Genomic DNA, 23,023 nt, shown 5'->3' with positions numbered 1-23,023 from the left:
ACCCCAAACTGAAATACAACATATCAATACCTTTATTCAAAAACATCACATGGGAGTAAAACGTTACCGGATACATTTTTATGGTTTAAAATAAGACAGACATTATTTACAAATGATATTTTCTCAAGTTAAAACAAAGGAACTAGCACCAGGGTTCTTTTTTTTATATATATATATATATATATAATAAATCATTAATACAAAAACATTGACGACACAGCGGCCCCGAGTCGCTCTGTAAAACGCTCGTTCTCATCCGGTGAGAACGTTCTCATTCGAGAAGAAGGAAACTCTCTTGTCCACTTTGCTCCGGAGTTTCGACGGCAGCCACTTCAGCTGCTCCGCAAACAGCTCCGGGTTTTTCCCGATGAAGTCCCGACACAATCTGGAGAGAAATCCAGAAACACACACACACACACCAGTTAAAACCAGTTCAGTCTCATTGAACAGTGAAAGAAGTGGAGCCTTGTTCTAATGGGTCGTGACCTGATAACTTGTTTGGATCAAACCTTGTTCTGAAGGTTAAATTAACTCTGTACACGACCATTATAATCTCAAGTCTCATAAACAGGCCACACATACGCAACATAAAGCTCATTAGCATAACCCCATGTTGTACGTGAGCAGGCACACGGGTCCGGCTGCGGCTCAGAGCATAAACAGTGTAACGGGTCTGTGGGCTTTTGTTAAAACTGCTTATTCATGTGTGACAGGAGGGGACATGCACGTTATGTACAGGGCTCTGGCTTCACGCAACAAGGACACACAAAAGCCAACTAGCGCACAAAAGCCGAGGAACACAAACACAATGATTTCATACAGACTGTGGTGAACTACGCTGGGACAAACTTGGGTGTCCTCCACCGGCTGCTGGACCTGGAGACACTTCTGATGGAAAAACCTGATTCGCTTCTTTATCAAACATCAGATTTCAAACAATCTGCAGGAGAGGAATTGTGGAGAAGTCATGGTCGACCGCGTTTTCTGGACTCGCTCCTCTAGTCAGACAAATCCTGGGTTTTAGAATCAGAAGAACTTCACCTCCTTCAAATCCCTGATCCCTGTGTTTTTCCTATTATCAGCCCTTCTAATGTTAGATGTTCCTAAATAAGGAACAGTTAGGAACGTGATTAGATCAGAACCAGACACGGGGGGGGGGGGGGGGGTCGGCGTCTCACCTGAAGAGGGAGTAGGGCTGCGTCTGGAAGATGATCACGTCTCTGCAGTGATGCTCCGACGGCGCCCGTAGAACCGCCACCTGACGACAGGATGAGAATCACAACCAAACATTGGTTCCCACACACATTCGTGGTCTCCAGGGGATGAACCGTCCCTCTATCGCCACCTTGAGGTTTGGTTTTTAGTGACATTTTTTAAAAAGGAGACTTGTTTCAATTTTTTTATAAAATGTTTCGTTGTCAACTTCTTCATTAATCCAGTTTCCACCTCAAACACAAACTGTTCTCTGTGCAGTTGTTGGCTTTACCGGTGAAACCAGTGCATTACCATGACCGTGCACTGAGCCGCTAAACCACTTAACGTCTATTTGTGCAACAGTTTCACTCGAGCTGTAATTAGTCCACTGATGAAACTACATCTGCTTCAGCAGATTACAGCAGGAATGTGCAGGGTTCGTTACCCATGTCTGTGAAATACTGATAATCATGTTTCACTTCCACAAACAGATTTAATTCTAAGTGCTCACAGTAAAGTTTGAAAACACTTTTGTCTTCACGTACCGAGTCCATGAAGATGCAGAGTTTACTGCTTCCTCCGAACACGACCACGTCGCTGTCACTTCCTGGACTCGCCGTGTGACAGACCCTGAGGAACCAGCAGGGAAACACAGATTCTCAAAATACTGCAACTGTGTATTAACCACAGAGAGAAGTGAACAGGTGAAACCGACACGTTAGAAACTGATCTGAGAGCTGCTGGAAATCTATTATAACCTTATCTAAATTTGTACAGGAAAGTTTCAGGTCATTTTATACATTTTCCATCTTTGGAACATTTAAACAAGCTTCATACAAATGATGAATTAACGACCTGGGTTTGTCTTTATGTGGATGAGTCCTCTTGGTCCACTCTCTTCTTACTGTGTTGAACTGCCAAGCGTCATCTAGGAGAAAGACAAACAGGAAGTACTACTACTGCAGTTCTCTCGTGTGTAATACTCGTTATTTGTGTGGAGTACTACAGTTCTCTCATCATAACATGAGCAATATTTCATGTCATACTGCTATTCACAATTTTTTTTTATTAATTAGATGTAATTTATTTAAATTTCTACTTGCATTTGTTTGTGTACACACTATTCTTTGACTCATTACTAGTAATAACTTTGTTTAACTTCCTCATTACTGTAATTCAGGATTTATAAAAGGTCTAATTTAAAACACTTAAGATTATTTTAATCAGGAATCCCTGAGAAACCATTGAACATGTAAAGTCTCGGAGCTGAAGACTGACTGAGGGTGTTTCCGTCTGTGCCGAGGCCGCCGAACACGAAGAGGCCGTGGTCCGATATCCCCGTCATGCTGTGCAGCGAGCGGCCCAGAGGCGAAACGGACTGTGGGACGTCCCTGGTGAAACAGATCATAAACGCAGTCAGTGAATTTTTTCCAAGTAAAAGAAATCAAACGATTAAAAGAGCGTGTAAAAGTTACAATTTAGTCCACGTCCACGAGTCCAGGTCCAAGCAGAACATGTCCAGCTCGGCCGTCTCCTGTAAACCACCACAGAGCTTAAGGGACTGAAAGTGAACAAGTGTGCGTCTGAAACTGTGGTTACATGGTCGAGTGCACGACGTGGACAAAAGTATGCAGACACTCTCCTGGTCTCATGTGTTCCACCAGTTGAAACAGGAAAAAGGGCCTCTCACAAACTGGGAGCACAAAGTCAGCAGCACACCATCGTCTCAAAGTGTAAAACTTCACACTGACATTCATATTTTCCCTTTTTCTTTGGAACAGAGGACTATGAGAAACGATAAGGGAGGTCATGTGACCTCTCACTTGAGGCGTCCACACACTTTTGGCCAGGTGGGCGTCTGAACTCACCACGCCTCCAGAGATGTAACCTCTGTTCCCCAGCAGGGCGCTGGCATGGCAACCTCTGGGACCCGGGGCCGGACCCTGCACATTTTTCAAAATCATAAAAGTCACATGACAGCGTTTTTCACATCTGGAATTCTGAGCCAGGCTTCAAGTCTTTGTGCGTGGGATGCGTCCATCTATACTTGACTCTGATTGGTTTGTCGACTGGAGACTTTTTGGCTTAACCTTCCAAGAAAGACATAATTCAAGCATTGACCTTTGACCTTTAGCTAGCAAAATCAAATCGGGTTCTCTTCGTGTTCAAATGAAGATTTCTACCAAATGTAGAGTAACTTTCTGAAGATGCTCCTGAGGTTTGATCCCATGAGCATGTGACGGACGGTTGGACGACCTGACATCAGATGCTAAAACCAAACACAGGCCTGGTCCTGTAGTCCCACTCACCCGAGTCTCTGGCACCGTCCATGTCTCTGTGCACGGGTCAAACACATTGACCTCATTGTTCCAGCCCCAGCATCTGAACATTGTGTCTCCAATCGTCGTCTGGGGAGAAAGAAACAAATCTTTATTTGGTTAATTTTTGGTCACTATACTGATGTTTGCAGCTATTGTTGCTGTGATGGTTATTAACAGTATTTACCCAGGACATCTCCTCCACGATGAAGTTGGACGTTGACATGGTTTGAGCCTCCCCAAGGGTTTTACATCCATATCCACCGAAGTAAATTAATCTGCACCAAGACAAAAGAGGAAAAATAACAGATTTCTCATTAATTCAAAACCCATGAATTTGGATCAAATGCATCCAGGGTGTGAGCAGCTGCTCTTCTTCATGAGCGGTGGAGTTTTGTTGACTTCCTGTTGACTGAACTGACCGGTTTCTGTGAGCCCAGCAGGAATGTTTGTTCCGTGGTGACGGGGTCGATCCCCTGGCGTCGGTCACTTTCTTCCACGAGCAGCTCGACTCCGACAGGTCAACGCTGAACATCTACAACCGAACAGGAGGGTCAGGTTTGTCAGATCAATCAAGAGGGGGAGCCAGTATGATATATTTAAAGTTGCCAGAGCAGATTCTCCAAACTGTCCTGATGATGAAAAGCAGGTTTGAGCATTTATCTCTGAATCTTAACAAGTACGATGCTCTGAAGACTCGCGTGCAACTTTTAAAACAACTTCCTGTCGTCTCTGAAGAATGTTTTCTCTCTAATCTAACAGTGAACAACCAAAATAAATAAAACTGCAGAATCCACACAGTTTGTTATGAGGCTGGAAAAACTACATTTTCTATTCCTACAACACCAGACCTGCCAGGAGCGTTTCACAGACTTTCGAGGACCAATAGAAAAGGGGACCTGGGGGGGGCCCCCTCCATGTGGAACCAACATCAAAAAGTTACACATTTTGCACAGGAGCTTTTGAGGTGCATTTTAATAACAGCAGGAAGCCTCGTTGCTTTTCACACTGCGTCTGGTTTTGGACTCATAACCTCGACTCTCAGCATTTTTTAATGGAAAATATGCGACAGCCAGAACTTGCAGTTACATGATAAAACCGGTGAGAGAATGTTCAGCCTCCATCCAGTCGGAGCTGCTCATGTCTCACTGTCACAGAGTCAGAGCTCATCTCACTGAGGAGCTCCTCATCACCTGGAGGAGCTCCTCATCACCTGGAGGACCTCACCTGGTTGGTGTGTCCGCCGGCGTCGCAGCCTCCGAAGATGTAGAAGGTGCTGCCGACGTTCGAGCCGCAGAAGTCCGACAGGTCCTGAGGGAAGTCTCCACTGATGCCCCTCCGCTCCCTGTCCCACGAGGTGAAGAGAGAGAGAGAGAGCTGAACATACCGAGGCCTGCTCTCTATCAGGACATCTCTCAAACTGTCCTAATCAATCCTGTGTAATCAGCAGATCTTCTAAAGAACTCGTTTTAAAGCAGACAAACACTCTCTGCCTTCTACATCCATATCTGACAGCTTGTCTCACCACGTCCCGCTGTCCAGGTCACAGATCCAGATCTCATCGCTGGGCAGCGTGAACTCCTCGCCACAGACGACCTGCGAGGAAACGGACGAGATCAAAGTCGTGTGTTAATGTGGAATCTGCAGGTTCATCACAGAAGAACACGCCTGCAGGTTGAAGACTGATCCGACGGGAACATCTGACAAGACGTGTTGACGTTTGTGTCCACAGCAACAATCAGGGGGACGGATTAGAACGGGACAAACCATCAGGACGTGTTCAAACAGGTTTAATGAGCCACAGCATTGTTCGTGTCACAGGTGGAGGAAGCACCAAGTATTTTACTCAAGTTAAAAGTACCACTACAACTTCTCCACTTGAGTAAAAGAAAGATATACACATAAAAAAGGAAAATACTTAGAGTATTAAAGTACTTGGAGAGTGTAGCCTAATGCAAAGGTCTCCTACAAGGAAGGAGGCGGGGTCTAATGTAAACTCCCTGCTCTGATTGGATCAATCCCCCCCGCCCCCCCCTTGTTATTGATTACGTTTAATACTAGAATAAGATCTTTATCTCTCATTTCTTCTGGTTTTTCCCCATTTTTTAATTAGTCGCCTGTAAAGTGTGAGAAACGTTTTCCTGTCGGAACACGTTTCGCCCGCGAGGAGTCGATTCTGGAGAATGTGTCTGAAGGTTTCTCCAGGTTCACAATGTTAAATATGCACATAGCAAAAAACAGCCGTGTGTGTTCCTACACTTTCACAGATCAACGTTAATCTCTGCTGTAAATTTAGAGAAGTGTTGATTGCAAATGCATATTCAGCATTGGTCGTGTGTCGTTTTAAAATTTGACGTGAATGTAACTTTAACAAAGACATTATTATTAATTTAACATTCCTGCAAATAAAACTATTTTTTTCTGTTCTGTTAATTTACAAATAACATCTTTTAGTTTCTTTTTTTTTTTTAAATAGAAGTCAATGTAACATTCAAGGTAATTTTTAAACAACACATTTTCTCTTTGTTCCTCATCAGGTGTGACAGGAACACAGGCTCCAAGTGACTCAGGTTAATGAGTAACACAACAGGTGACACAACAACTCAGGTATCTCGGGTAACGCAGTATCTCAGGTAACTAACTCAGTAACTCAGGTGACACAGTAACTCAAGTAACTAAGATAACTCAGGTGACAGAAACTCAAGTAACTAACTCAGTAACTCAGGTAACTATAGATAACTCAGGTGACAGAAACTCAAGTAACTAACTCAGTAACTCAAGTGACAGTAACTCGAGTAACTAACTCAGTAACTCAAGTGACACAGTAACTCAAGTAACTCAGGTGACAGTAACTCAAGTAACTAACTCAGTAACTCAGGTGACACAGTAACTCAAGTAACTCAGTAACTCAAGTAACTAAGATAACTCAGGTGACAGAAACTCAAGTAACTAACTCAGGTAACTATAGATAACTCAGGTGACAGAAACTCAAGTAACTAACTCAGGTAACTATAGATAACTCAGGTGACAGAAACTCAAGTAACTAACTCAGTAACTCTGGTAACTATAGATAACTCAGGTGACAGAAACTCAAGTAACTAACTCAGTAACTCAAGTGACAGTAACTCGAGTAACTAACTCAGTAACTCAAGTGACACAGTAACTCAAGTAACTCAGGTGACAGTAACTCAGGTGACAGAAACCCAAGTAACTAACTCAGGTAACTCAGGTGACACAGTAACTCAAGTAACTAACTCAGGTAACTCGGTAACTCAGTAACTCAGGCATCTCAGGTATCTCAGGTGACACAGGAACTCAGGTGACATAGTAACTCAAGTAACTAACTCAGGTGACACAGTAACTCGGGTATCTCCGGTAACTCAGGTGACACAGTAACTCGGGTAGCCCTCTCACCCGGTAACCCCCCCACACGTACAGCCGCTGGTTGTGGGTGAACGCCGTGTGGCTGCTCCTCTCCAGCGGACTCTCCGGCTCGCCTCCCCCCGCTGCAGCAGCGGCCATGACCCCGCTCCGGTTAAAAACTTCTCTTTAAAATGGTTCCCAGTTTAACTGAGAGACAGAGAGAGAGAGAGAAACAGGAACAGGGCGAGGGAGGAAGGGAGAGAGAGAGAGAGCCAGAGACTCGACCTGCTGCTCCGGCTGCAGCGACACAATCCGCACTGATGAACGTGTTTTTCAGGCTCCTCTCTTCTCTCACTCCTCTCTCACTCCTCCCATCACCTCGATGTTCTCCTCCTCCAGAAGCCCGTGTTGACCTGGTGGGGGGGGTTCCAGTGTCATTGGTTCACCAGGAGGTGAGGGGAGGGGGGGGGGGGGGGGGGGGGTTGATCAGCTGTTTGATCACAAACAGCTGAGAGTGATTCAGGTGTTGATGGTGACATCACGTGATGAGAAGCACCTGTAATGTGGGCGGGGCGGGGCGGGGTGGAGACAACGCCCCCCTCCCCCCACACACACACACAACAGCATTTTACCTCTTATTTATGGGAGAGTTTCTTATCAGCTATGAGAAAACTGAGAATATGCATTTCATGAATAATGTAATTCTTTTGGTATATTAAAAGTCAAGTTGAAATATTGAGTATTAAGTCAAAAGGTTGGGGATGGGGGGGGTCAAATAATACATAAACAAAATACAGGAAATATAGTCAAAATTAATCAGCTTGAGATAATTTTATGTGCGCTTAAAGATTAAGGTGGAAAGGTCTCGAAAAAAGGTCAAACAAATGAGATTTTAGCGTATTGACTGGACAGAGTAGTAATGTTGAGAAAAATGAAAGAAATATGATTTTGTTTGTGATTTATGAATAAAGTAAAAAATGAAATGTTCAGAATGAAGTCGTAATGTTAAGAATTAAGTCGTAATGCAGAGAATTAAGTTGAAATGTTGAGAATTAGTCAAATTCTGTATTTACAATCTACGATGTAGCACACTTAGCTAAGTAGCATGCTAACAGGCTACTGTGGACGAAGCAGCATCGATGCAACAAACTGACAAAACGTCACATTCATGAAACACAAAAGTGAAAGGGACACACACTGATATTTATTCCATAATATCATTTATACATCACATACTGGATGAGATGAAAATAAAAAAATACAAACCAGGAAAAACAGTGTTGCAGAATTCTGTCTCCTGCAAATATCAAAATGGATCCGATGAAAAAACCTTCAGTGACTCATTATTACATGATTCTGTGACTTCCTCTCTACATCAGAGTCCAACACTCAAGAGTCCAAAATACAACTGAGCAGCACGGGGAAATATCAAAAGACAATTCCACAGTGTCACTTCAAGTACTTGAGGATATTACGACTAAACTTTGGTCGAAATATCCGTTTAACAGTCAGCGCTTAAGTGCAAATATGCAAAAATGTGTATTGAATCAGAATTTGCACCAACAAAAGGTTTTTATGCCAATTTGTTAATAATTCATTTAAGTCAGTAATCAGCATAATATATCTATTTTTAAATCTCACCTCTAAACGTCTCTAACCAATATATTAAGACCAAATCTTCCTGGCGACAGATGTGTAATGCAGCAGTGTAATTTTAACCTATGGCGATTCAGAAAAGAAAAAAGCCTACGTGATTCTGTTTGGCCCTTAGAGTAGTGTACAGCTTGAATTAAAGAGAAGGCACGATGGAGATGTGTTCATTCAAACGGCTCATGTGCTGTGTGCGTGTGCAGAACCCGACCTCGCTGCTGTGCTGTGCTGAGAGATGTGTCTTTCAGAGCATCTGTGGTAAACACGATGGTGTTAAGAATGTTTTTTAACACGTTAAGACAAAGGAACAGAAACGATTCTTGGAAGCGACCGTCCGCTCCTCGGTTTGATGCCGTGGCTGAATCAGAATTCAGAGAGGTATTGAAGTCGGTAACATTTGGCTGCACTGCGGCAGCGTCATGAGGCTCAGGGGCCACGGTCAGATACATCCATCCTGAGAGATCCGATCACAAGTGGTCAGCTCCAGTTTGATATGTTATGTCTGTTAGTTGAGACCAGATGATGCTGATTTCTCTCAAGAACAGGGAGATGTTCGGATTCAGTTTTGTGCATTTAATAAATACCTCATATTGCATATTTTAACAGCTGTAGGCTACTACCCCTGTATGAAAGTGGTTCTTCAATGTCCCGCGCTGTTTTACTTCTTCTCGCTGGAATCAATTCTCATTGTGAACAAAAGCCAGATGTTAGCAGGTGTTGATGGATTTTTTGACCAATGGAAAAGCTGCTTATATACTTAAAAGATGTGCTATCAGATTCTTATATAGATTCATGTACTCGCTGATGCCCGACCCGACAGTATCAGAGGTATTTCCGATGCAGGACCGAGTCTGTCAGTTAGTCGGCTGTGCTTCAGATGTGGCTTCAACACATTCACACAGCCAACAGAGTGTGAGCTCATGCATCCCCCACCACTTGTGATCTGATGTCTCAGGACGGGTCAGTGTCCCCGTCAATCAGAACAAGACTCCGTGGCACTGAGGCTCTTGCACCACCCTTGGTTTAAATGTCAGTGAGGGCAGGAGGTTAATTGAGTTCATAATTGCACTTGAGGTTACTTCATGTAAAAGCTAGATTTAGTTTTTCTCCACACAAGTGGCCGTCTGGCTTCCTGACAAACAGTTGTCGTGCTGCCGGCTGCGCTCACTCCTGAAGATCCCTCTCCCGGTATTTCTTCATCCGCTGGCAGCGAGGACACGAGCGGCCCGGAGCTTTACAGGCCAGGTGGAACACGGCTTTACAATCTGTACACCTGGGTCAGGGGAGGGGGAAAAGAGGGAGCAGGAAAAAGAAATGTTAAACTGAAGGTGAAACAAGAACCAATCATTTTCATTCTAATGTTTATTCAGGCTCTTGACTTGAAACTAATAAAACACATGGGAGTGTTAGCAGCTGGTGGATAAATGAAGAAGGTGTGGAACCAGGGGAGGGAGGTGGTGCAGGACAAACTACCTGGTGGTGCTGTCGAACTGGAAGGGGAAGATGGTGTCATGCGCGTGGCAAATCTGGCAAATGAAGCCGCGCTGCGTACACAGGTCGCACTGAAACACGTGGCTGGAGGCGAACTGCAGCAGAGTCATCAGGTAGACGGCGTATTGGTCCTCTGCGATCTGGAAAAGACGGAGCAGACCCGTGAGTATTGAGACGTTTAGAAAAGGGACAGATGTCCTCAGTGTGACGAGGAGTCAGTGTTACCTCCTGCAGGTCGACCACACTGTACAGATGACTCGACTCCAGCAGGTACGTCCGCTGACCCATTCTGGAGAGAGCAGGGAAACACTAATGAAAAACTGAATTCATAGCTTCATTAGACTTTGTAACGCCTGCAGATTCCCAGTAGAAGACACACACTGGTACACACACCTGGCCTGGAGCTTCTTGTAGGCCCCGCTGCGGCAGGTGAGCAGGTAGTCCCCGAGGAGACGCAGCCGCTGCCGCAGGTTGTGGGTCTGAGCCATGGACCCGGAGTGCTTCACTAACTCTGGGTTCAGCTGCTCCAGGTTGAGCAGAGGCTCGTGTTTCACCTGAGACAGCAGCCGCAGGGCCTTCTTAGACACCTGGAGAGAGACGCACACATATCAGAACATGTGGATTCATGTTATGTGTGATTACCACCGAGAAGAAAATACCAGTAAAAGACAGAACTCGTCTCAGTTATTGAAACAGTCTTTAAAGTGATGCAGTGTTTGTTTTAAAAGAGAACTCTTTCCTTTTAGGATTCAACTCTTACAACGTGCACGTGCGCCACCCACCTCCCGCTGTGTGAGGTCCCAGTTGTGCACCATGCGTGAGGGGATGATGGTGGTGTCCCCGTGGTGGCAGGAGTCACAGTAGTACTGGCCTGAGAACTCACACAACCTGGCTCTGCACTGGGACGGCCCAATCTGCTGAGGACATCCTGTGTGAGACAAACAATAACTCAGATCTCAGCCTCTGATTTAAGGGATTACAGAATATAACAAAGTTTCACTGATAAACACGACGCTGGAAATAATAATAAATAGGTTAAACACGATATAAATATTACCTGCACATTTGAAGCTCTGAGAGTCCAGACCCTTCTCTGAGGGCACTGTGCAGAGATGAACTAGAAGAGCTCCATCTTCCTTCAACCGGTGCTGCACCAGCCTGTGGAGGTTCCCAGTCACCCCCACACCCACTGCATCATCCTCTCCACTCTCCAGGTAAGAGTCCAGAGCTCCACGGATCAAAACCCTCCATGAGCGAGCCTCCTCCGCGCTCTCCGCCCTGAGTCTCAGCGCTTCCCTCACGGTCAAGAGTTTGAAGAAGGCCGGACCTCCCAGGGAGACGTCGGGCACCACATCCCGAATGTCCTCTATGGTGTGTTTCAGCTGCAGGAGCTTTCTCCCGTCTTGCATCCGGAAGCCTTTCAGCGTCTCTAAGGAGAGGGAGAAGACCAGAGGGGCCCATGTCCGAGCTTCAGCGTCTGTGGAGATGTACAAAACGGCTTCTTTCATGGCGTCCGTTTCTAAATCAGCCGTCCGAGTCCAGTCGAACTCCTGGAGAGGAGGAGGAGCCTCCAGGCCTCCGCAAGTCCTCGTGTCCGGGTGTTCTATCCCTCTCTCAGGGCTGGAGGGCGTGGAGGACGTGGATGAAAGCGTGCGTTCATCTACACCATTCTCACTGTACGGTTGTAGCACCTCCCACTGCTCGTTGACACAAGGCGTTGGCCGGCATTTGTTGACGGCCTCCGCGATCCGGTCCACCCAGTCCTCAGCTTCGTCCCGATTGGCCGCTCGGAGGTACAGTCGCTTCCCAGGAAAGGCCAGCTCGAAGCGTCCCTCAGGCAAAGTGACACGAGCGTCCTCACACCGGACCAGGGAGCAGTTGTCAGAGCAGGTCCGCTCCTCGGCGTTGAAATACAGGCGGAACTCAAAGGGGGACAGCTCGCAGTAATAGTCCCGCCACAGCCCCATCGCACTGCGTCTCTCGAGATGGCCGAGCTTCAGCAAGCCACGGAACGGGTTGGACAGTCCTGACAGACACACAGAGGGACAGACACAGTGTGAGGACAGACAGCAGCAGCTATTACACATGATCTCTGTTCTATCATCACTCCAAGGCGCCCAGTGTAGGCCTAACACATTTAATTCTGACAAATAAAGACAAATCCTCTAGTTTCAGTTTTCCACTTGAAACAAGGAGATTGTGTTGAGTACCTATTTGTCTGCGATGGACGACACTGGGAGGGGACTGGGAGACCTTGGGCTCGGGCGTCAGAGCGGGTGGAGGCGCCTCGTCCTGATCAGACACCTCCTCCAGCTGGGGCTTGTAGATGTCGTCCTCAGAGATCCAGGAACGGGAATGCTGCGATGTGAAAGACAAAAGTTTGAATCTTATGTCAGTTGTCCTGATGCTACATGAATCTGAGTTATTCAGTCAGTAGCTGGTAAAAGAGCTGTTCCTGTTATCATGTGACTTGTGGGGGGAGTAGAGGGAGGATGAGAGTCTTTCTCTGTTAAAGTTTAAAAACAGATTTTGATGCAAAACTAAAATGATACAAACTACAATTAATAAAAGGATTGAACGTGGATTCAATGTGTTTTTTCATTGTGTAAACTTGAGCACACATTTTCATCCTCGTGACTGACTTGAAGTGGACGGGCATCATGTGGTAACTACAATAAGTTCAGCATGTTGTGAAATGTTGTGACATATCCTGGAGCTGTTGGAAATTTCTTTCCCCGGTGAACTCTGTGTTTCATTTTGACCACAGCCTCCTGATTTATAGTCAACAGTTCCCAAACCAAAAAAAAACCAGCTACATGAAGAGCTTGTGCTGATTTTCCACTCGGTTACACTGGAAGGAGTCAGACAGACATTCTATCCGCCAGTTCCTCACTGGGAAATCCCGAATAGCAACAGCAGTGACAGCAGATTTTCCACTGTGAACAATGTAAACTGGGATCAATGGTCCTTCCTCAAGTTGTCTTCTGAAAGCCGGCAGTAACTGAAGGAAGGACGATTTGACCTTTGACCTTTCCCTGGTTTACAGTATAGGCTGAACAGTTCTGCAGTTTGGTTTATAGAAATCTGATTCGAAGCTTTCACAGAAATACGTTTGAAGTTTGCAAATATGAAAACTCAATATATATAAATATTTACTCTCGAGAAGTGTCTCAAAGTCATTAAAAGGCCTTTTGAAGTTTCACATCTAACTCATCATTTCCAACTTAAAGCTATTTGTCTGCTGATATACTTACTGAGAGAGAATCTGTGGACAGCTTCCTGCTCAGGATGCTGGCAGAGCGAGGCCCCGGATGCAGTGACGGCTCCGAGCAGCTCTTCACTGAGCTCTCTACTTCTTTCTCTTTCTGAACAGACGCACTGTTCTCCTTCAGATCAGCTGGATTCACCTCCTCTGTGTCGCTGTCCAGGTGCAACTCGTTGGAGGAATCATCACATGCGTCAGAGGCCGTTTGGTAAACATGGTTATCATCGGATGACGGCAGATCAGGGGAAGTTGGTGGTGGCTCTGATGAATGGGAGAGAACGGAGTGGAGGGGCTGGTCCTTCAGGTCCTGTGATGGCGTCCCAGGACCCTGGGTCTCACTGTCAGAGCCACTGAAAACAGCCGTCTCCAAAAACTGATCCGGACCCGTGCTGGAGACAAAGGACGTGTCTTCACGCATTGAGTCCTGACTGCCCTGTCCGCTCTCCCGAAACTCAGTCACCAAACTGCAGAGACAAAGACATTTAACTGAGTACATAATAGAATAACACATTTTTATATATCAATGTCCATTTTAAATATGAATTTGACTGAAATATGTCTACGACAAGCAAAAAAGACCCATTATAGATTTGACTGATCGTCAAAAAAATCTAATGAAAAGAGCAAAACCAACAGTGTTGGTCTTTCAATCATTTTTAACTTCCCTGTTATTCTTCTACTATTATTCTATCTGGCCGATGATTCCCAAAATCAGAAAGGTGCAGAGTCAACACACAAGAAGAAGATTTCTTGCAAGGTCGACAACATTTCTTTATTTCCCTGGACTTATTTAATATCTTAAAAAAGGTCTCGGCCATTTCCTTAAAACAGTTTTTCGGTGTTTGTTGTTTGTTGTGGACTATTTCCAGCCGCAGATTAAAGCACAGTTGATGCGTTAGTGAGTATTTACAGCAACAGGATCTCGCATTAGGCCTAACTCAAAATAAACTAGTGTGTGTGTGTGTGTGTGTGTGTGTGTGTGTGTGTGTGTGTGTGTGTGTGTTAAGGAAAGAAGATGTCATCCAGTGCATTGAGGTGTCTCATTGATGTTTGCAGTGGTTTTTGGAAAAGAGTCGTCTTCAACACGGGGAAATAAGTAATAATAGGATTTGCATCCACATAAAAAAACTTAATAAGCAGATCAAATCGATAGAAAAACTATATCCAGGCAGGAGTACTTACTCCTTCTGTGGTTTCTTGGTGCTGATGTGATTGGATATGTCCAGGTCACATGAGGACCACTGCTCTCCTGCCGGGCTGCGGGGGTCCTGCCCCTGCAGGAGGCTGTCGGAGCTCAAGCTGGAGGAGAGCTGAGAGGAGCCCGTGGTGTCCAGACTGAGATTAGAAGAGTTGAGTGCAGTCCTCTCCCCCTGTAGAGCACTCGACCCCCTCCCCACCAACGACACTGGACATCCTCTCTGCGTATCCTGAGCATCCGATGAGCTGGACGACTGAGACACTGTGTCCCACGTCTCCTTACACAGGGACCCGGAGCTGGAATGGTCCCCGCCGTTAAGGGTCAGGTCGGGTGTGTCCGCCTGGGAGAAGGGGCAGAGTCCAGCCAGCACCAGAGGCGTGGTGGTCCACTCGTTGAGGACGGCGGACTTGTAAGACAGGCTGAACGTGAGTGAGGCCAGACCCTGGAGGTAGCTGAGCAGGACGTCCCGCTCCTCGGTGTTCAGGAGCAAGGCACTGGGTTGGTAGTGCGACCGCAGCTTGGAGTCCTCCCGGAACAGCGAGGCCAGGTAGCACTCCAACAGGCCGTGGTTCAGCGCCAGCCGGAGCCACGCTCGGCAGCGACCCACGTCCGTGCCCACGAAGTCTATCTTCTCCAGCTCGGTGATGACATCACTGGGGATTTAACAGAAGGAGTGTGGGGAAATGGTCAAGATCCATCACCCTGCATTAATCATATTAGAGATTGGATTAGTATCTCCACTTACCGGTGGGTGACGGTCTTGAGGAGGCTCCAGAAGAAGGGCTGAGGGAGGGGAGCCCGGCCGCCCTTCCTGGTCCGCCCCCCAGTGTCAGAGCGGATGTACTTGCTCTTGATACCGTGGATGAAGATGGCCTCCAGGGCGCAGCAGAGCAGGTTAGCGTCAGCATCCTCACTGGTCACGACCGCGTCCGAGGTCACGAAGCGCTTCTGCAGGGCCTTGAGCGACTGGGCCAGCTTCTCTTTGATCTGCGTGACAACCCAGGGGAGCAGGAACTGTCAACATCCTCGTTTTTTTGTCTGGCGAGAAGTCAATTAAGTTGCGGTTGTGATGAGCAGCACGTTGGGAGAGTGAAGTTAACTTCCAGTGTTCATCCAGGTCTGTAACTTACCCACTTGCACATAGCCTGCAGAGTCAGGACACGGCACTGAGACGAGGATCTCTGTGTTCCTGACACTGAAGCACTCTTCTCTTACTGCGCTTCACTGAATTCAAAACCTGAGACTCGCAGCTAGAAAGATGTGTGGAGGGACAAATCCTCCCCTGCTCTCCCAGCTTCAGAAGAAACATTGTCCTGGTCGTACATGCAGTAAAGTCTGATAACTATTAAATAACAGAAGTTCACACTGTGTCCTCGTTTCTCACCCATCTGATGAAATGCTACTATTAGATTATCTGTCAACTTTAGTCTGTTCTAAAAACAGTAATGAGCCGGTGAGCCGAGTTCAGTTCTGACACGGATGTCAGTTACAGTTCCACCAGTGTCATTAAATACTTCTTTATTGTCACGGACTGACAATGTTCAGCATAAAAGTCCCTCCACAGAGACAATAAAGTCGATTTCTGACCCTCACACCCGAGTTACAGCAGGAACCATGAAAGAAGAAACTTGTACTCGGCCCTCAAATGTGAGTATGAAAGCAAAAAGGGCGTTGAGTCGAGGTCACAGCTCAGCTGACACTCACACTGACCAACGCCTGAGGCACAACCGCAGCTTTAGATTGAAAGAAAATAGCTTTTACCCATTAAGGCCTAAAGTTATCATGTAAAACAGTAGGAAATGCACATGGAGGCATTGATATATAAAGCAGATGATAAAGTTCTTGCACATGCCCCTTGTGACTATTAGCTTTTTATTTTGACTGCAAAAAAAGTCAGAAATCTACTTGCTAAAGCAAAACCCGGATAAAAATTAAAGATAAACAGCCAACACAGAAACACGATCTTTGCTCGGAGGGGAAACAGATTGTTGTTCTACCTGTTTGACACCTTTAGCCTCCGGTGGCGTGTCTGGCATCTGTGTGGCGAGCATGGCACCTCCGGAGAGCTACTCCCACATGGCACGACTGAAACACAGAAACAAAGATGCATGAGACGCGTGCAGCAGGCTTTACCACACAGGACGCACACTCACACACAGCTCTGTCGGTATCACATCTGACATTTAAGAAAGGATAAACAAGTAATGTGAGCTTGTGCGCCGTGTGATGATGAGGAAACATGTTCGCCCTCTTCCTCACTTCAGGGCAGCCGCACCTTGGCCGTGGACAGATCGTTGCACGCTCCATCATGAGGCTTTATGCTGTGTGACATATCTGTGATTTCACGGTTTCAGTGTGTGAGTGAGTCATGTGAGGCGCTGGTTATAAATCGGGTGTCAGCCGGGAAGTGGCTGCAAACGCTTCAGACTTAACTTCCCCAATTACAAAATAGAAAAATCCCAGATAACGCAAATCAAGATCCTGAAGAAAGTGGCTGGAGAGCAGCGGCCGCCCTGATACAATCAGAGCCAGATAAGATTCACCCCGAGGCGTCCGGGTGGTTACGGGTTCAGATCCCTTGTCCATGGAGAAACAACTGGGCAACAGGAAAACAGAGAAATCCATTGTCTTAGCCGACTTTCTCATGAGTGAAGCATCTCATCTGCATGATAATCAACTGTTCTGATCCCAAACCTCTTTGTTTCCTGGTCTGGACGTGATCTGAATCAATCACAGGTCGATCCCCACAAGTGCTGTCGCGTGGGAAAAGTTACAAACACAACCTCAGAATGAATGAACACACAACAGACACAAGTTGGAAGTGACAGGATGGTTCTGCACCTTCTCTTCCTCTCTGCGGTCTGGTTTGAATCCCATTAACTGTAAAGTTCCTCATCTACAATCATTCTGTTCATTTTAATTGACATGCGTCTCTTTGTGTCTTTGTCTCTTCCACTTGTAACACAACAAAACAACACATCTGAGACCAGCTCGAGCTGAGAGAACCACAGGTCGGTGGAAACCTCCTCCTCCCGTCCACCATTAGCTTCCTGCGGGTTTAACAGGAGTGACAGTGAGCTGGAGAACACAGGATCCAAAGTGTCTTGAGTTTTAAAGAAGCCGAACTCGCGACCCGGATGTTTCTCACCCTCACGTGATTCTGTTTCTGTTCGAGCGAATGATACAAGTCGTGATTTAATGATAACAAGGATAAATGATAATGATGACAACACACGTATTTAACTATTCACACGTGGTCCGATAATAAACAACAATAACCCTGGTTGTTCCCAAACAGCTTCGGGGTGAATTCGGCTGAAATGACATTTAACGTGAGGAAAGTTAAGAGCAGATTAAATTATGTTTAAACTCTGCTGCTGAACAAACCCTGGTGCGGTTAGCTCCTTTAAGCTAACAGTAGGAACCGGGTTAAATCAAGAAACTTCTGGAAAGTTAAACATCAAGCCCTGAACCCGGGTTAACGTGACAAACACGTGATGCTTCACTGCATGTTTTTAAAACTGTCAAGCTATCCGTGCTAGCACAGGTTATTAGCCACATTAGCTAGCTTACTCACCGATAACCAGGCTAGCTGAGCTCAGGAGCGAGTTGACGTCCCCACGCCGCCGCTTATCGTCCGTGACCGGCCGGGACCTCAGCAGCAGGGTCGGTCCGAACAGTCGCTCTCCATCGTTTGCGTCAAAAAATCCCGAAAAACACCGGAAACCTGCGTTAGCCGCGATTTGTTTTGACGTGAGTCGCTCCGTGCCGTCCGACTGAACCCGAATGCATCATGGGAGCGTGATTACACCGGCGACGCCTTCATGGTCCATCGGAAATATCAGTAAAAAGTGGCTTCCCCCCCCTTTTTTTTCTTTTTAGAGGACCAATATTCACGCGCCCCTTTCATATGAACTTTATTTACACTTAAGATAAGAAACCGTGGAATACTTAGCGTATAGAATATAACTTAACTGTTATTTTGTTTTCAGTTGTGAGGTCTATTTCAATTGAGTTTTATTCATGAAGGATATTTTAATATTTTTAATTTAGGAATATAGGAACGGAACTAAATAGTAAGTTGGTAAAACAACATGTTAAATGCATTTGAAAGATGGCTTCTGTCCAGTCTGGTTGTTCTTATCAAACTGGTGTGTGATCAAGCACAGTTTAGTTCTGGTAAGTTTTGAACGTGGAGAGGAAGCATTGACAGCAGTGGTAGTTTACGAGCTTCACGTGAACGCAGCAGTTTGAAGGGTGTTGATGTTGCTGACACGTTAGAACTTCATGTTCTTCTGAAATGTTCCACAGACAAGTCACAACTTTAAACTGGGCCCATTATCCCCAATGCATCAAACCATTAAATGATTCTATGACTGATAATTACAAGAGTTTGTTTTATTGTTGTTTTTTGGGATCAGAAAAGAATTGGCTGCACAAAGAAATAGGAATAAAAACAACAAACAATTATTTATGCTGGATCTTTAACAGTTTTTTATTGGATACGACATGTCAGAAATATTTATGAATAAATAAGAACATTCAAATAAAAAAAATAAAAAAATAATTTAGCAGATTCAACCAATGAATTAATAAATAGTCAAACAACTTGAGGAATGATTGAATAAATAAATAAACAAATAAATAAATAGTTATATAGTTAAATAGTTAAATAGATAAATAATCTGATGGACAGATTCTAGTTGTCGGCGAGTAGAGATGAAAGCAGCAGGTCGGATCTCATTAGATGACCTTTAATTTCCTTCCTGATCAGTTCCCAGGATTCAGCAGAGTAGTCCTACACACACAGGAATATTATTATTAGATGGTGGTTAGGTAGGTAGGTGGGAAGGTAGGATAAGTAGGTAGGAAGACTCACCAGTTGATGAAGCACATGACGTGACAGTCTCTTGAAATACATGCGCAGCTTCTTGTTCTTCCTCTTGTGGCTTTCTCTCACAATCTAAATAGATAAAAGGTTTTGAACAATACTTTAAAATACAGCTTTGTTTTAGTTTGAAGAAATTACACTGCCCCCATGGAGAGGCCTCAGTCAGCAGCACTCAGAGCGACAGATCAGTCAGTTTTAAATGTGAGGGAACGAGTGACACGTACACAGGAGCGAAGGCCGACCGCCTGTCGGCTCATGACGTTGAGGAAGTCCTCCAATCTTCTCTCGTCCCATGATGCAGCGCTGTGGTCCTCCTCAAACAGCAGCACCACCTCCTCCAGAACCTGCACCGTGAGCGCAAGCTTATCCTCAGCCTGGAAGAGGAGGAGGAGGAAGAAGATGAAGGACGAGGAGAAATCATACAGACATACATTTGACAGCTGTTTTAAAAACTGGAGATAAAAAGAAGAGATATAACAAATATGATAATATATCTTCACTGCAGGTTTGTATTTGACTCACTGCTGCTTTGGACGTCTGACTGTACAGATCCTCAGGGAAGGACACTTCAACATCCTCAGTGGAGTTAGTGGAGTTATGAGCCTGCATCACACACACACACGTCATGTTGTCATTTCATTCACTTCACTTATTCCAAAGACTTTAAACCTGATGCAGACAAGTCACTCACCATCATCTCTAGTAGATCCAAAGAGTTCTCACTGAGCTGTTTGAACTTGTGATCCATCCATCTGCAGCTCAGAGCCGAGCCTGCGACGCTCAGACCGAGACAAAGTAAGAAGATCCTGTGGAGCATTGTGAAAAGAGCAGGTAGAGGTGGACTCAGTAAACTCAGGTGTCTCCAGGTGTTTGTGTTGGAGTAGATCTGCAGAGCCTACTTTATAGTAGAACTCACCGATTTCATTTTCCTAACTCTGGGAAACCCATAGTTCACTAGTCAAGCTGAAGCCTCAACCTATAGGTAAAATCTCACCAACCTAATACAAGGACGTTTTTTATTTCACACTCTGCAAACGTGGTGGTCGACGTTTTTTCATTATTGTGGTTATTGCATCCTTATTTCTGTTTGGACTCATGATAATCCTTCATTGATAAAGCTGCAGCTGTTACTGTGTCCATGAGGCGTCATAAAGGGAACTTCCCTCTGAGACAAGAGGAAAGCGGCTGCGGGCTGAACTTTGACTCTGGTTCATGAGAACATGTCGGTGACATTTCACCTCGTGGTGACCACGGCTGCACCGACATCACTACCAGAGGATTCTCCTGCACTTTTTAATCTGCACAACAGGCCACACTTTCAACCTGAAAAGTGATAAATCACAGAGTGGCAGCAGAACAAACACAGACTTTTATTTAGTTGTGTTTCTTTTGCAGCTGACTGATCCATACTTTATTTCTCTTGACGTCTTTTCGAGAGTGTAAACATACTTGACATATTTTCACACGTCCGCAAAATGAAAGAGTTTCTGGTTGTGGCACGTGGGCGTGGCAGATTAGCTTTCTGAGTGCCCTGTAGACACCATTAGAGTTGTGTCACTGTAGGTGTGTCTGCAGTGTTTCCGCGTCACAAACAGGCCACAAGGTGAAAACACTTCCCCTCAACAGAAAATGAAAGTGACTCCGGCCGGTGGTTGTCGCTCCTCAACGCAGCCCACGTCCTGTTTCTGAAGAATGACCACACGTGCAGCCTGTGAATGAGCAACTGCATATTTCATCATGTCATTTGCGTCAATCATATTAACAACCGTGATTGCATTTTCACTTTATAATTCTGTGGAGGATAGGCTGTTTTTTTTAAATAATATTTTAAATCTCCAGTTACTATTTGGCCTTTTTAATTTGAATTAAATGTAGCTATTACACAAGAGTATTTTTTTCTTTCCCCTCAATAAACAGAGTGAATTCGTAGGAAATCAAACAAACATGTTTTACCAAATGTGCATATGATTATTTGATGTAACATTATTATTATTATCATCACCACCGTTTGCACACTTTAAGTTAACCTTCTCATTTTCAGGCCTCTGCTCCAAATAGACATAATCTAATTTAATAGTGTGTATATCAGTAACTCCAGTGTCTTTATGAATTGTCTTTCTATTTATATGAATGTAATAGTTGTTGTATAAGTATATATGTAACTAGGTCAGAGTAAAACAAGATGCAAATCAAAAAAAATGAAAGATTTAATTTCTACCAAAAATAAAATGTACAGTTTATATGAAATCGGCCCCAAATTTCTTCTTGTCCAGAGCTCAACATCTGAACATTACTATGCTTCATTTTATTCTTATAAAGTGAATAAAGTATTTCAGTTCAGGTGTGTGTCATTCTACCTGTGTGTTGAGGTTTACCATGTGAACTGGTTGAAAGCCACAGTCCCTGTACAGGTTTTCCCACAGCTTCTGTTGGGAAAATGAAATAGGTGAGTTCTACTATAAAGTAGGCTCTGCAGATCTACTCCAACACAAACACACAGAGACACCTGAGTTTACTGAGTCCACCTCTACCTGCTCTTTTCACAATGCTCCACAGGATCTTCTTACTTTGTCTCGGTCTGAGCGTCGCAGGCTCGGCTCTGAGCTGCAGATGGATGGATCACAAGTTCAAACAGCTCAGTGAGAACTCTTTGGATCTACTAGAGATGATGGTGAGTGACTTGTCTGCATCAGGTTTAAAGTCTTTGGAATAAGTGAAGTGAATGAAATGACAACATGACGTGTGTGTGTGTGATGCAGGCTCATAACTCCACTAACTCCACTGAGGATGTTGAAGTGTCCTTCCCTGAGGATCTGTACAGTCAGACGTCCAAAGCAGCAGTGAGTCAAATACAAACCTGCAGTGAAGATATATTATCATATTTGTTATATCTCTTCTTATTATCTCAGGTTTTTAAAACAGCTGTCAAATGTATGTCTGTTTGATTTCTCCTCGTCCTTCATCTTCTTCCTCCTCCTCCTCTTCCAGGCTGAGGATAAGCTTGCGCTCACGGTGCAGGTTCTGGAGGAGGTGGTGCTACTGTTTGAGGAGGACCACAGCGCTGCATCATGGGACGAGAGAAGATTGGAGGACTTCCTCAACGTCATGAGCCGACAGGCGGTCGGCCTTCGCTCCTGTGTACGTGTCACTCGTTCCCTCACATTTAAAACTGACTGATCTGTCGCTCTGAGTGCTGCTGACTGAGGCCTCTCCATGGGGGCAGTGTAATTTCATCAAACTAAAACAAAGCTGTATTTTAAAGTATTGTTCAAAACCTTTTATCTATTTAGATTGTGAGAGAAAGCCACAAGAGGAAGAACAAGAAGCTGCGCATGTATTTCAAGAGACTGTCACGTCATGTGCTTCATCAACTGGTGAGTCTTCCTACCTACTTATCCTACCTTCCCACCTACCTACCTAACCACCATCTAATAATAATATTCCTGTGTGTGTAGGACTACTCTGCTGAATCCTGGGAACTGATCAGGAAGGAAATTAAAGGTCATCTAATGAGATCCGACCTGTTGCTTTCATCTCTACTCGCCGACAACTAGAATCCGTCCATCAGATTATTTATCTATTTAACTATTTAACTATTTAACTATTTAACTATTTAACTATTTATTCATCAAGTTGTTTGAATATTCATTAGT

The 23,023-nt window shown here is 45.0% G+C and overlaps 4 protein-coding genes across 7 annotated transcripts; 1 reads left to right on the top strand and 3 right to left on the bottom strand.

Moving 5' to 3' along the window:
- Nucleotides 1–14: 14 nt before the first annotated feature.
- Nucleotides 15–7,283, bottom strand: LOC128426503 (kelch domain-containing protein 1). Its single transcript, XM_053413393.1, has 13 exons — nt 6,927–7,283; nt 5,038–5,108; nt 4,740–4,857; nt 3,935–4,047; nt 3,700–3,790; nt 3,504–3,602; nt 3,063–3,137; nt 2,670–2,728; nt 2,473–2,585; nt 2,050–2,122; nt 1,740–1,824; nt 1,179–1,258; nt 15–385 (listed from the first exon to the last, which is right to left on the bottom strand). Exons 1-13 carry the CDS (start codon nt 7,032–7,034, stop codon nt 253–255), a joined length of 1,218 nt encoding a protein of 405 aa, XP_053269368.1. The 5' UTR covers nt 7,035–7,283; the 3' UTR covers nt 15–252.
- Nucleotides 7,284–8,057: 774 nt separating this feature from the next.
- On the bottom strand, nt 8,058–18,262 carry plekhm1 (pleckstrin homology domain containing, family M (with RUN domain) member 1). 4 transcript variants are annotated; one of them, XM_053413376.1, is made up of 12 exons: nt 18,057–18,262; nt 16,477–16,564; nt 15,225–15,466; nt 14,464–15,132; nt 13,271–13,745; nt 12,227–12,374; nt 11,074–12,042; nt 10,799–10,944; nt 10,410–10,603; nt 10,242–10,305; nt 9,999–10,156; nt 8,058–9,798 (listed from the first exon to the last, which is right to left on the bottom strand). In XM_053413376.1, the coding sequence occupies exons 2-12, from the start codon at nt 16,528–16,530 to the stop codon at nt 9,690–9,692; spliced, it is 3,228 nt and encodes a 1,075-aa protein (XP_053269351.1). In that variant the 5' UTR covers nt 16,531–16,564; nt 18,057–18,262; the 3' UTR covers nt 8,058–9,689. The 4 variants fall into 4 exon arrangements, with proteins under 4 accessions (XP_053269351.1, XP_053269352.1, XP_053269353.1 ...); XM_053413377.1 differs by lacking the exon at nt 18,057–18,262 and adding an exon at nt 16,755–16,845; XM_053413378.1 differs by lacking the exon at nt 18,057–18,262 and adding an exon at nt 16,739–16,825.
- Nucleotides 18,263–19,178: 916 nt separating this feature from the next.
- Nucleotides 19,179–20,187, bottom strand: LOC128426495 (interferon a3-like). Its single transcript, XM_053413387.1, has 5 exons — nt 20,062–20,187; nt 19,893–19,973; nt 19,595–19,744; nt 19,359–19,442; nt 19,179–19,277 (listed from the first exon to the last, which is right to left on the bottom strand). Exons 1-5 carry the CDS (start codon nt 20,185–20,187, stop codon nt 19,179–19,181), a joined length of 540 nt encoding a protein of 179 aa, XP_053269362.1.
- A 1,728-nt stretch (nt 20,188–21,915) lies between these two features.
- On the top strand, nt 21,916–22,924 carry LOC128426496 (interferon a3-like). The gene is made up of 5 exons (XM_053413388.1): nt 21,916–22,041; nt 22,130–22,210; nt 22,359–22,508; nt 22,661–22,744; nt 22,826–22,924. Exons 1-5 carry the CDS (start codon nt 21,916–21,918, stop codon nt 22,922–22,924), a joined length of 540 nt encoding a protein of 179 aa, XP_053269363.1.
- Nucleotides 22,925–23,023: the final 99 nt, after the last annotated feature.

Source organism: Pleuronectes platessa, chromosome 21, assembly GCF_947347685.1.
Source record: "Pleuronectes platessa chromosome 21, fPlePla1.1, whole genome shotgun sequence".
Classification (NCBI taxonomy): Eukaryota; Metazoa; Chordata; class Actinopteri; order Pleuronectiformes; family Pleuronectidae; genus Pleuronectes; species Pleuronectes platessa.
Note: the sequence above shows the minus strand (reverse complement) of the source record. Positions and strands in the feature narration are given on the sequence as shown.

Excerpts from the sequence above, each read along its gene's own strand:
- LOC128426503 (XM_053413393.1), bottom strand. The coding sequence starts at position 7,034 with ATGGCCGCTGCTGCAGCGGGGGGAGGCGAGCCGGAGAGTCCGCTGGAG. Across the intron at positions 3,138-3,503 it reads GGACGGTGCCAGAGACTCGG|GGTCCGGCCCCGGGTCCCAG; the intron begins GTGAGTGGGACT and ends AAAAATGTGCAG. Across the intron at positions 2,586-2,669 it reads TCGTGGACGTGGACTAAATT|GGACGTCCCACAGTCCGTTT; the intron begins GTAACTTTTACA and ends CTGTTTCACCAG.
- plekhm1 (XM_053413376.1), bottom strand. The coding sequence starts at position 16,530 with ATGCTCGCCACACAGATGCCAGACACGCCACCGGAGGCTAAAGGTGTC. Across the intron at positions 10,604-10,798 it reads GGGACCTCACACAGCGGGAG|GTGTCTAAGAAGGCCCTGCG; the intron begins GTGGGTGGCGCA and ends GTCTCTCTCCAG. Across the intron at positions 10,306-10,409 it reads TACAAGAAGCTCCAGGCCAG|AATGGGTCAGCGGACGTACC; the intron begins GTGTGTGTACCA and ends TGCTCTCTCCAG.
- LOC128426495 (XM_053413387.1), bottom strand. The coding sequence starts at position 20,187 with ATGCTCCACAGGATCTTCTTACTTTGTCTCGGTCTGAGCGTCGCAGGC. Across the intron at positions 19,745-19,892 it reads GTCAGACGTCCAAAGCAGCA|GCTGAGGATAAGCTTGCGCT; the intron begins GTGAGTCAAATA and ends CTCCTCTTCCAG. Across the intron at positions 19,278-19,358 it reads GTCATGTGCTTCATCAACTG|GACTACTCTGCTGAATCCTG; the intron begins GTGAGTCTTCCT and ends CTGTGTGTGTAG.
- LOC128426496 (XM_053413388.1), top strand. The coding sequence starts at position 21,916 with ATGCTCCACAGGATCTTCTTACTTTGTCTCGGTCTGAGCGTCGCAGGC. Across the intron at positions 22,509-22,660 it reads CGGTCGGCCTTCGCTCCTGT|ATTGTGAGAGAAAGCCACAA; the intron begins GTACGTGTCACT and ends TTATCTATTTAG. Across the intron at positions 22,745-22,825 it reads GTCATGTGCTTCATCAACTG|GACTACTCTGCTGAATCCTG; the intron begins GTGAGTCTTCCT and ends CTGTGTGTGTAG.